Genomic DNA, 12,882 nt, shown 5'->3' on the forward strand with positions numbered 1-12,882 from the left:
CCATGGGTGGAATCCAATATAAAACGGGAAATACAGACTAACTACTAACAAAACTATTGAGTTTCCTTTTAAGATTAGACCAGTAATAGATGATGAAAAAAGTATATTACCTTTCCTCATGAGAGGCACAAATAATGTTTTCCCAAGCATCCTGCCAAATTGAGATTCTGGAAAAGCCATCATGGTACTGTTTTTTTCTTCCTTTCTTTTCTTTTAAAGAACTGCAATGAGATATTCAACTAACATTGTCTATGGGATTAAACGCTCATTTCACTTGCATAATATTTTCATTGCCTTGCAAAACAGCCAAATGTTCTGATGCCATAATTTTGTAAAATAGTTCTTCCAATATGATGATGAGCTACAGTTGGGCATTGCTTTTTCTTTCCAGGACTTTCATCTTCACCGTAGACTATTCTCTTTTCCACAGGCTCGAGGTGAGGTTATAAATTGAATCACGTGAAGGACAGCATTATTTATTACACCTTTACAACTGTTGGGTTCGGGACACTAACTTGATGATTTAGAAGTCAATATATTTGGGGTGTTCTTCAGTGGATTCAGACTAGCGTCTCCGTGGCGTCAGACCTGAAGCGAGAAACACAGAAACCTTCATGCGGCTCCATTGGAATAGAAGACTGCTGGATGAATTAATGTTTTCTCCCTGGGTTCATTCTCCCCCTTTGTCCATTATACTGGTGGAAGCCCACTCTGAGAAGTAGGAAAAGTCTACCCCCCCCCCTCTCTCGCTCTCTCTCTCCCTCCAACTGGGCGGGGTTTGGCTGCTTCTTCTACCACCCCACCAGTGCCTCCTTATTTTAACTCTGGCTTGGAGTTTGGGTAGTTATCAGACGGCTTTTGTCTTTGCTTGGATAAAGAAAGTGCACGGAGGATCGACAACAAGTTGGTTTGGAGGTTTCATTTTTCATGATTTGGCAAGTCGAGAGGAAGACAGAAAAAAACAGAGCAGAAGAAAGGGGGGAAATAGAGAGAGGAAAAACGCACAGATTTTTGTCTCATCTGGATCCACTCTGCTCTGGATGTGCGCAGCAACTCTGACAGAAACCAGAGGGCTGGAGGAAAAAAGGCGACTGGATTTGCTTTCTTTTCATGGATAACTGCAACTGGTAGAAGACTGTCTTGGTTGCGGTTTATGTTTTTGAGACACGAAAGTAATGCAGCGCGCGGAACCGCATCCAGACGCGTAACTTTGCGCACCGTTCCATTTTGTTTTTTTTTGTTTTTTCGAGAGCCTGGCACAATGACAGGAGCCTTTGTGTCAACACTCCTTCAAGTTGTGGTGCTGCTGTGTCTGTCGCCAGCCCAAGCCACGGGTAAGACGTTAAAATATCAGATTTACGAGGAGCAGAAGGTTGGCACAGTGGTCGCCCGCTTGAGAGACGATGTCGCAGATGTTCTGGCCAAACTTCCCAGCTCGGTGTCGCTTCGATTCAGGGCGATGCAACGAGGTGGATCCTCGTTCCTCGCGGTGCGAGAACAGGACGGGGAGATCAGCATCAAGACCAAAATCGACCGCGAGAAACTCTGTGAGAAGAATCTCAACTGCTCCATCCAGTTCGACGTGCTGACTCTGCCCACTGAGCACCTCCAGCTGTTCCACGTCGAAGTGGAAGTGCTGGACATCAACGACAACGCGCCGCAGTTCGCCCGAGCCGTCATCCCCATCGAGATATCCGAGAGCGCATCTGTGGGCGCGCGCATTCCCCTGGACAGCGCCACGGACCCGGACGTCGGAGAGAACTCGCTCTACACGTACGCACTCGAGTCGAACAGCTTCTTTAAAATCGACGTGCAGTCGCGAACCGACGGCGTCAAGTACGCGGAGCTGGTTGTGCTCCGGGAGTTGGATCGAGAAGTGCGCTCCAGTTATGAACTTCAGTACACCGCGTCTGATTTGGGCGTTCCCCCGAGGACAGGCACCACGCTCCTGAAAATAAGTGTGGCCGACTCCAACGACAACAGCCCTGTTTTTGACAAGTCCTCTTATGTCATTAATCTGCCAGAAAACGCGCCCGTGGGGACCCTGATCATTGACCTGAACGCCACTGACGCAGACGACGGCACAAACGCCAAAATCGTCTATTCATTTAGCAGCCACGTGTCTCCCAAGATCATGGAGACGTTTCGCATTAACCCGGACAGTGGTCACCTGACCCTGATCAAGCGAGTGGACTATGAGGCTGTCACCTCCTATGACATAGACGTCCAAGCCCAGGACATGGGTCCGAACTCCATGCCAGCTCACTGCAAGATCCTGGTGAAAGTGATCGACGTGAACGACAACAAGCCAGAGATAAGCATCAATCTCATGGCCCTGCAGGGCAACGACGATGCCGCTTACATATCAGAGGCGTCTCCGCTGGACACCTTTGTAGCACTGGTCCGAGTGGAGGACCTGGACTCCGGTCCGAACGGCGAGGTAGAGTGCAAACTCCACGGTCAGGGTTTGTTCAAACTCCAGAAAACCTACGAGAATAACTATCTGATTTTGACCAACGTGACTTTGGATCGGGAGAAGAGGTCAGAGTTCAGCCTCACAGTGGTCGCCGAGGACAAAGGGACTCCCAGTTTGTCGACAGTCAAGCATTTCACCGTGCACGTGACTGATGAAAATGACAACCCTCCACATTTCGAGAAAGCGCAGTATGAGATTTTTAAATCGGAGAACAATGCCCCTGGGGCATACTTGACATCCATCATGGCTACTGACCAGGACCTGGATGCAAATGGACAGGTGAGCTACTCAATCTTGGAAAACTCCATTCATGGGAACTCCATTTCAACCTACATCACTATTGACCCATCAAACGGCGCCATCTATGCACTGCGGACATTCGACAGAGAGGATGTCAGTCAGATCACTTTTGTGGTCCAAGCCAAAGACGCCGGAAAGCCTCCGCTGTTGAGCAACGCGACGATTGTTCTGAACATCCTGGACGAGAACGACAACCCTCCCATCATTGTGGTCCCTCAGCTGTGGAACTTCACCGCCGACGTACCGACTTCCAAGTTCACGGAAGCTGGGCACTTGGTGACTGTGGTGCGGGCGACCGACCGGGACACAGGGGTCAACTCTGAGCTAATCTGCTCCATCGTGAGTGGCAACGATGAGGGCTTCTTCGTCATTGACCCAAGAACGTGTGAAATTCATGCCAATGCAAGTTTGCAGAACTTCCCACGTGACCATGCTGAGTTGCTGGTTGTGGTGAGGGACCAAGGCAGCGAGAGCCTGAGTGCCAAAGCAGCTCTGAAAATCACCCTATACGAGAACATGGAGAGCCACGTGTCTGTGATGAACCAGGGGGAGTTTCCTCTGGATATTTCCTCCATCATCATCGTCACCCTGGCGGCCATTTGTGCGGTGCTTCTGGTGGTCATGGTCCTGTTCGCATTACATTGCAACAGAGAGAAAAAGGAAACTAGAAACTACAACTGCAGGGTCGCGGAAACGACCCACCAGCACCACCCCAAGAAGCCATCGCGGCAAATCCACAAAGGCGACATCACCCTCGTCCCCACAGTTAACGGCACCCTGCCGATCAGAGCCCACCACCGCTCGCCGTCCTCCACGCCACCCATGGACCGGGCTCAGCTGGGGAGCAGGCCGAATCACAACAGCCGGCAGTCGCTGAACAGCCTGGTGACCATCTCATCCAATCACATTCCAGAGAGCTTCGCCCTGGAGTTGGCGCACGCGACTCCACCGGTGGAGGTGAGACGGCATCTGCACACGCAACACAAAGACACGTCACAACATTTACCGCCAATGCAGCAGCTTCATTAGCCTCCTCTCTCTCACACACACCCGCCCAGACACACTTGTTTCCATCTGTAAAAACAAAACTCATCCCTGTGTCTGACAGATATTTAAACAACACTGCCCCCTAAAGTAACTACAAAATTGTTGATGATTTTTACAGACATGTATGTTTTTACCTTGTTTTCCACCCGTCGCCATCAGATCTGTCATAACCACCAGTCCATCATTTTGTTGTTTCTATTAAGACCCCCACATGCCCTGACCCCAGTCTACCCACCGTACTTTTGTCTGCCATCATCCATCTGTTTTTGATCAGCCTTCTCATCATTCATTTTGTGTTAACTCATCCATTTTGTCTTCTGTTTTTTGTCCCTCCCCCTCTCCCGCCCTTCTTTGCCCTCTTTTTCTTTATTTTATTTGTTATTTTATTTTATTTTTTTTATATAGCAAGTCTCACAGCTTCTGTCCATGCTCCATCAGGGCCAGTACCAGCCCAGACCCAGTTTCCGTGGCAACAAATACTCTCGAAGCTACAGGTAAATCATCCCTCTCCCCTTGGCCCCTTGCACTGTCCCTCACCCCCGTGAAAGATTTACTTTTATTGAGTTTTTTCGATCACTTGTTTTTCATTGTACTACATGTGTCAACACGTGGTGAAGTTTTTTCTTAATGTATATTGTCATATTGTCATGTCAGTGGCATTGAGTTGCAGTGCAGTACAGCCTCATTTGTCAGTCACGACCAAAAACCCTGGCTTTGATTTTGAGATGTGTATTTATCATAACATTATGTTACCATGCCAGAAGCACCCCAAGTAAGAATGAGGCGCAGAGATGGATTTATTGATGCCCGTTGTGGCTGTTGGGAGAGATTTATTCATGAATGCTACCTGCATGCACAATTTATGCAGCCAGACCTGTCGAGAGATGTGACAGATTCTTGAAGTAGCCTGAAGTTTTTACATGATGGAGTTGGTTTTTCAGTTGGCACATCAGATAGATCAATGACTGTCTCCGCTTGCCAAGGAACATCAATTTAGCATTGTAATGAATGGAAGTGATTCAGTTTTAGTTCAAGTCAAAAGTTGTATCGCAGGCATCCCTGTCTTTTTTCTCTTCCAAGACAAGCATATACAGCTAACAATAATGTTGCAGGTGACAGCTCGACTGAATATGTTTGACATTCTTGCTTTTCCCAAAAGCAAGTAGTATTGGTGGGTAGATGAGGCATCATGAAACAGTATTGATGAAACAGTCTCCTTATTTTTAGAGGCCACTAGATGGCGCTTCTGGTTTAGAATTAATGTGAGGGTTCATTGAATTTGTTGTTCAAATCCAAACAGTCAACAGCAGACAGTGCCACCCGGTGGCCTCTGAATACTGTTTCATGAAACCTCATCAACCCATCTGCCCGGTAGTGCTGCTCCGTATTGCTTGTTGCCAAAACACATGTCTCTGCATTCCACAATACCTAGTAAGCAATCTTTCTCTCCAGGTACGCATTACAAGACATGGACAAGTTCAGCCTCAAGGACAGTGGTCGTGGGGACAGCGAGGCGGGGGACAGTGACTGCGATATGGGGAGGGAATCCCCAGTGGACAGGCTGCTGCTAGGGGAAGGTTTTTCTGACCTGATTCACCTCGAAATGCACCATCGACTTCACCCAGGTGAGCTGAGCATATTGTTCGTCTCTACCCACTTATTTGACAAATGATCACTTGCCCCTAGCTATCTATCTATCTGTCTGTCTGTCTGTCTGTCTATCTATCTATCTATCTGTCTGTCTGTCTGTCTGTCTGTCTGTCTGTCTGTCTGTCTGTCTATCTATCTATCTATATCTATCTATCTGTCTGTCTGTCTGTCTGTGTATCTGTCTATCTATCTATCTATCTATCTATCTATCTGTCTGTCTGTCTGTCTGTGTATCTGTCTATCTATCTATCTATCTATCTATCTATCTATCTGTCTGTCTGTCTGTCTGTCTGTCTGTCTGTCTATCTATCTATCTGTGTATCTGTCTATCTATCTATCTATCTGTCTGTCTGTCTGTCTGTCTGTCTGTCTGTCTGTCTGTCTATCTATCTATTTGTACTCGAATAAAAGGTATAAACATAATGGATGGAACTTTACAGGTAAGAACACAAGAGAGCAGCTCACAGATTCCTGTATAGGCTTGGATGAACTGTCGCAAACCAGCCATTTGATCAAGGAAATGTGCCAAAATCTAGGGCCCGGGGCCAAATCCGGTTGGGCTTGTCATTTAAAGTGGACAGAGACAGCTTGCGATGCATATATTGTCTTGAGAGTTTGCGAGGGCGTATTGATATTGATGCAGAAGGAAGGGAATTGCAGGGATGCGTGTTTGTGCTTGAAGGAGGAAAAACAGTGTATTTTTTTTGTTGTTGTTTTGAGGCACAGTTGGTGTTGAGGGAGGACAATTAAGGAATTTTAACACCAAGTGCTGAGCAGCCTTGAGAAATGAAAAATGAGGCTCATGTTGTATTCCCCTGCCAGTTATAGTCGACTGGTGGATAGGTTGCTACTTTCAAATGTCGTGTCCTTGAGAGCTTGAGTTTGATGTATCTGTTGTGAGGTGTCACTCAAGGTAGTGATGGGTGAGATCAGTGGCAGGTGGTTGAGGTTTCGTCACACAGGGCTTCATGAAATCTTGTCATGATTTCCAGTGGCCACCAGAGGGCACTGTCTTCTGTTAAAATCTCACTAAAACCAAGAGAGCCCTCTAGTGGCCTCTGAAAATTATAACACTGTTTCTTCAACCCTGCACTGCTGTTTCATGATACTTCATTTACCATCACTAGTTGGAGAAGAAAACCACAGCCATCTATTAAAAAAAAAAGCAATTCAATCAATATCAATGCATTTTTAGTGTGTCGCTAGATGATCACTAGCATTTTTGCTGAATCTTGAAACAAATGCTGAACATCAATGACAACTATAATGTGATTTTATTTGTTGATAGGGTGGTTTCTGTGACATTTCACTGATCTTATTGACTCTAGAAAACCATTCTGGACTGTTGTCAACACATTCTTCGTTTCGAATGAAATGGTAATGATGGTGCTTAAATGTCTCAGCAATATAAAACCAAGGCAACAATCTAGTTTTGTGAGTCCCGGAAGTGTTTCTCCACAACGCTACATCACTGAAGCGACCTTCTTTCACCCCCTCTCTCCCGCCAAAGATGTCTTTTTCATGTCTGAGGCACTACCTATGTAACAGAAGGACGATGTGAAGCTTATTCACCTAAACGTTTGCTTCACGATATTGAACATCCGTCCCGACAAATTCGAGCTCCACGGTCAGGTCATGCGAGCCTATCCCCATTATACCTCCATCCACCTGCCAATACAGCAACTTCACTCACCATGTTAGCCGCACAATCCCTGTCGCACGCAACCTACCCTTCGACAAAGGAGCTATTTCCACGCTTGTTATCACACACAGAACGGTGTACAGTGTCTCCTGTCTATGCGGCTGTGTGTGTGCGTTACTTGCCCCAAAGATAGAGTCGTGTCTGTAAAATCCTCCCTGGAGCAGAGATGAGTCGCCTGTCACTCATCAGTATGCGTCTCGAGGTTGTGTTTCTTTTTTTTTTTTTTTCCTAGCGCTTCCCTCGCTGCTTTTTCCTTCCCTTGCTTTCTCCCCTGGTGAGTGACAGTGGTGTGCTTTCATGTCTGAACTGAGGAGAATTCAGAGTAATTGCTTTGTGAATGATGTTATTCTCTCTCTCTCTTTTAAACCGACTGTCCTTTCGTTCTCCCCTTAATGTCCGACAGCATCTCAACCTTATTATTGTTTCCCAATCTTAGTCCGTATGCATATTGTGCTGCACCTCCAACCTCTCTCAGGATATAAAGTATACTCCTCCCTTTATTTGTGTTAAATGATCACACGTAAAAACTGCTATAACACTCAATATAAAATGGATTTTAATTTATGACACTGTATCTGGATGTGACCCTGTTTGTCTTCTGTTCTCCTCAGCTATGAGACTGTGCACAGATGAATGTCGTATCCTCGGACACTCCGACCAGTGTTGGATGCCTCCACTCGCCTCTCCTGCCTCGTCCTCGGACTATCGCAACAACATGTACATTCCAGGAGAGGAATCTTCCCAGCAGCCCCCGATAGAAGACGACCAGTCTTCAGTGGACTCTGACCGGCAGAAGAGCTTCTCCACTTTTGGCAAAGAGTCCGCCGGCGAGGAGGGAGGAAGTGCTTTGGTCGGGGCAGGCGGGGATGCAGTTGGAGGAGGGGCTGGCTCCCTTCTCAATGAGATGAACAGTGTTTTCCAGAGACTTCTACCCCCGAATATGGACTCGTACACTGAGTGCAATGAAACCAGTCCGCCCTCGTGCTCCACCGCTGAAAGGGGTATTGGCCGTGCCAGTACCTCTGGTAACCATAGTAACAGTGCCCATCCTCAGGACAATCGTAGAGGATTATTACCTGGCGGTAAGGGTCCGGTGTACCCGCCCGGTGTGGCTGCGTGGGCAGCAAACACCCACTATCTGAACCCAGGGAGCGGCTCCGCCGGGGGCAACCACGTTCCCTCCAATTCCACTCCGACGTCCACCACAAACGCCACCAACGGGCAGCCGCCGCACCTCAAGTGGCTGCCGGCGATGGAAGAAATCCCAGAAAACTTTGAGGAAGATGACTTTGACGGGGTGTTTCATCAGAGCGGGAAACGCAGCGACATCCGACATGAGACCAACTTGGACGCCAGCGAGCTGGTCCAGGAGATTAACATACTACTGCAGGACGTCAGGCAGAATTAGAGCGAGAAAACACGCGGAAAAACAGCATGATTTTTCTGTCTGATGGAGGACTGATCGCAACGTTTGCTTACTGTGCCAACATGTAAACTCAGTGACTGTTTCTTGTTTGTGCTCGTCTTGTTTTCTACCAAATATCTTTCTACCGCTCAGTGCTGAAAGACTGAACAGAGAAAAGCAGCACTTCATCATTGAGGATGCTTAAGCTCTTGAGCGAGTGCTTATGGAGAAGAATGCCCGATTGTGACGGCGCTCAGTTGTTGTGTTAATGAGTCTTTTAAATCTGCCTGAACAAACTGCAACCTTTCTTTAACAGACTCCACAGGGAGACGCCAGCAGCTCCGATTGAATTTAAACAGTGTACAGTATTGTACAGTCTCTGTGAAAAAACAAAACTTCAAAAAAAAAAAAGAATACTACACTTGAATATCGTGCAACGTCTCCTGTTTTGATTTTTTTTTTTATGTCAACATGGAATGTAACTGTACAACTTGAGCTTTGTATTTTAAAAATACACTTTTTTCACTTCTTTATATTTATATGTGAACATGTATGTTTGTACAGAAAAAAAAAGAAATGTCTATTTTTTATATTGTCACTGCATGTCTTGCTTTTCGCGCGTGTGTATATCCCCCACCCTTTTAATTTTTGGATTCAAATATGTATGTATTTAATTTTGATCTGTCGGAAGTGAGTAACTTAAATCAATCACATTCCACGTTGGAAAAAAAAAACAAACAAACAACTTTTGTATGGTGCTTATGTGACCAGTGGGTGAGAAATAAAGTGAAGGCATTCGTAAATCAGACTCATTTAATGGCGTTATGACGAATATTCATGCACATTCTGGTGCTGCTTCAGAACTTCACCTCCGCTATCTGCAGCACATCTCATTACAACTAATAGTTAGCACCGCCTGACGTCCAAAAAGTGAACTGCAGCCTTCACTTCCCATTTCCTCTCTTTCTGTGTGTGTGTGTATATATATATGTAGATAGACAGATAGATAGATGGATGGATGGATGACAGATAGATAGATAGATTGATGATAGGTGGATGACAGATGGATAGATAGATAGATAGATAGACAGATAGATAGATAGATAGATAGATAGATAGATAGATAGATAGATAGATAGATAGATAGATAGATAGATAGACAGACAGACAGATAGATAGATAGATAGATAGATAGATGGATGATAGACAGATAGACAGATAGATAGATAGATAGATAGATAGATAGATAGATAGATAGATAGATAGATAGATAGATAGATAGATAGATAGATAGATAGATAGATAGATAGATAGATAGATAGATAGATAGATAGATAGATAGATAGATAGATGGATGATAGACAGATAGATAGGTAGATAGATGGATGGATGGATGGATCGACAGAAAGACAGACAGACAGACAGACAGATAGATAGACAGACAGACAGACAGACGGATGGATGGATGGATGGATGGATGGATGGATGGATGCATGATAGATAGATGGATGGATGGATGATAGACATAAAGACAGATAGAAAGATTGATAGATAGATAGACAGACCGACCGACCGACCGACCGACAGACAGACAGACAGACAGACAGACAGACAGACAGACAGACAGACAGACAGACAGACAGACAGATAGATAGATATAGATATCTCCCTTTTCCTATCATCCTTCATCCAACATACCCACTGTCTGTGCTGCCTTTGAATCCAGAAAACAATTCATGTAGGAGCAACATTTATTGTTATGTAACCACCTGATTGCAAAGGGGCACTAAAGCTGCCAAAACTGCTGATCCAGAAGTCTCCTTGAACAACAGTGTTGAAGCTACTGAGCCGAGCGGTAACTGCTTTCAGCGGTGGGATCATCAGCCTGACTGATCTGTCTGCTTGGCCACATTGTTAAAACAAAAAAATAGTGAGCAGTAGAGTGTGAGTCAAAAGATCTTCTGAAAATTTCCAACTTTCACTTGCCGAGGAAAAGTGTTCGACGACGGTGGTGTAGTTTAATCGTATATAACTGGGAAACTCGATTGTTACCTCTGCTCTCTCCATGATATCCAAAACATATTTAGCATTTTTGTACGTGAAAAAGACAGCGCTCTTTTCACCTCTGTTCCTCTGCTGAATAAACCAAATGCAGTATAGCAAGAATATAAAATGCATCCAAATATAGTGTGAACTATATGGCCATACTTTTTTGTATTGTAAAATAATACATGTTCCGATGTCATGTCAGAATATTATTCTTGGCAGTTGAACACGGTGGAAGGATTGGACAGGTTTATGCATGTGTTATATACACATTGTGAGGTTTCTCGTTGACATAACCCTTCCCCCAGCCTCTCACCCTAAACCTAACTATCCAAAAACAAATGCTTAACCTTAACCAGGACTCTGAACTAAACTTACACCCAGTTATAATGCCCCAGTTATTTTGACGTCTTCATCCTAAAACTGAAGCTTAACCTTGTGGGGTCCAGCCTCAGGTCCCCACAAACTCATAGGGTCCTCACAAGGATCGCGTTTTGTCAAGAAGTAGTCACCACAAAGTCGGATAAACAGGCGCTCCCCACACACACAAGCGAACACAGGCTCAGTTCATATGTCTTCATCATTAAAAAAGCTAAGCCTCAATAAACAGCTATCGAACTGTGAATGACTGAAGGAGTCTATGGTGTGTGTGATCTTGGAGCATAACACCATCTTTGAACTCTAATATGTGTTTTTTTTTACGTGGGCCATGGACTCCTTATTAAAGAAATGCAAGCAAATCCGAAGCAATGATCATAAGAATGTTAAAAAAAAAAACTGTACATCGACGCTCAGAATATACAAACTAGTGAGGCTAATATTTTACAGCTTGAATCAATTATGTTGGTGCGCGAATGGAAAAAAATGTTTATGACACAGCTGCTATCGCTGGAATTTCCATGTGCACAAAATGAGTCTCAAAACACGTGATGAATGGTCTTTAGCAGCACGGAATGTCTTGCGTGTGAGGTAATGAGGTGTGTAATAGGAAAGGGAGAAGAAGAAAAAAAAAAAACAAAGGGTGAAAGAATTCCTGGTGCTCATTTGTTACCAGTCTGAAAATTAATTTCACGCAAATACAAAAGTCGCTTTGGTACGAGGGCGAGATATGACCTGTTGCGCGGCTTTTGCGTCGCGACCTGCCCTACGTTTTCTCCCAGGAACTTTGTTTCCCGCGTCTTCCGTCGTGTCTGGTCCTCATCGTGTGTGTCTTCCTCCACAGGATCTCAGGCTCATAAGCACATCCCATACTTCATTACTGGCAGGTGAGCAGGTTATGGATTTGAAAGCTCTCCACATTCTCATTTTAAATCCATTAAGATTGTATTCCCCCATGAGTCCAACGATATCGGAACAAGCGTCACGTTGCTGGAAGTCACCTCATAGTTTGGCCACGTTCATAACTTGAAATGCTCATATTTGCATGCCATTTTTAACGCAATAAAACTCATATTAATGATTTATTAATGGTGAACTCACTGGCTCTAGGACTTGAACAGAGAGGTTGGCGGGTTCAAAAACAAGGGCAGACGTCGGTAACCTTGACTACGACACACGTTCTTTGTGACGTGAGATTTCTCAGTTGCTACTATTGCATTAAATAGTCACCAAGCTGCTGTAGTGACGGTGACAGCCTGCAGCACATGCCAGTGATTCTCAATGGGGTCCGTGCTCTTAGGCGGCCAACCACGTGTGAAAATGATGAAGGCTGACATATTCATCTTGGAAAGTGCCCTTGTCATTAGGTGAGGAAAAGGTCCGTCATGTATGTTGAGTCATGTGATCATCCGGTGTGCTGCTGTTCCGACTTTAATATTGCCATAATGGCTCTTAGAGTGAAGTGACAGGCCTGGAAGTTAGTCAGACTCACAAAACAACCATCCAAATAAGCTGCAAATGAAGTAGAAATGGAGGTCAGTGAAAGGAGGGGACAAGTGGAAGAGCTGACTGATGGAGTCCTGTGCTCTGCATGAGCGGCAGAATGCAATTCACAGGTTCAGGGCTACGTGAGGGATTTTGCCCAGGGTTTCTTGGTTATTGAATATAGGCCTTAGCCAAACACACACGTGACGTCATGGAACCGTTTGCTTTTTGTTACGTCGAAATAAATATCTTGATACAATGTTTCCGTATCTTAATCATTTTGAGGAGGAGAAATGATGTTGCAACACACAAATTGATAACCACTTATCATCCTTCGTCGCTTCCCCTGTTTTCTTTCCCGCTCCATAGTGATCATTTATATTTATGAGGTAC

General features: G+C 45.1%; 1 protein-coding gene across 2 annotated transcripts; it reads left to right on the forward strand.

Moving 5' to 3' along the window:
* Positions 1-839: 839 nt before the first annotated feature.
* LOC128754953 (protocadherin-18-like) lies at positions 840-9,366 on the forward strand. Of its 2 annotated transcripts, none has more exons than XM_053857977.1 (4): positions 840-3,733; positions 4,229-4,317; positions 5,276-5,448; positions 7,787-9,366. In XM_053857977.1, the coding sequence occupies exons 1-4, from the start codon at positions 1,154-1,156 to the stop codon at positions 8,581-8,583; spliced, it is 3,639 nt and encodes a 1,212-aa protein (XP_053713952.1). In that variant the 5' UTR covers positions 840-1,153; the 3' UTR covers positions 8,584-9,366. The 2 variants fall into 2 exon arrangements, with proteins under 2 accessions (XP_053713952.1, XP_053713953.1); XM_053857978.1 differs by having other exon boundaries at positions 4,262-4,317.
* The last annotated feature ends 3,516 nt before the right edge of the window (positions 9,367-12,882 follow it).

This window comes from Synchiropus splendidus, chromosome 2 (genome assembly GCF_027744825.2).
Source record: "Synchiropus splendidus isolate RoL2022-P1 chromosome 2, RoL_Sspl_1.0, whole genome shotgun sequence".
NCBI classification, from domain to species: Eukaryota; Metazoa; Chordata; class Actinopteri; order Syngnathiformes; family Callionymidae; genus Synchiropus; species Synchiropus splendidus.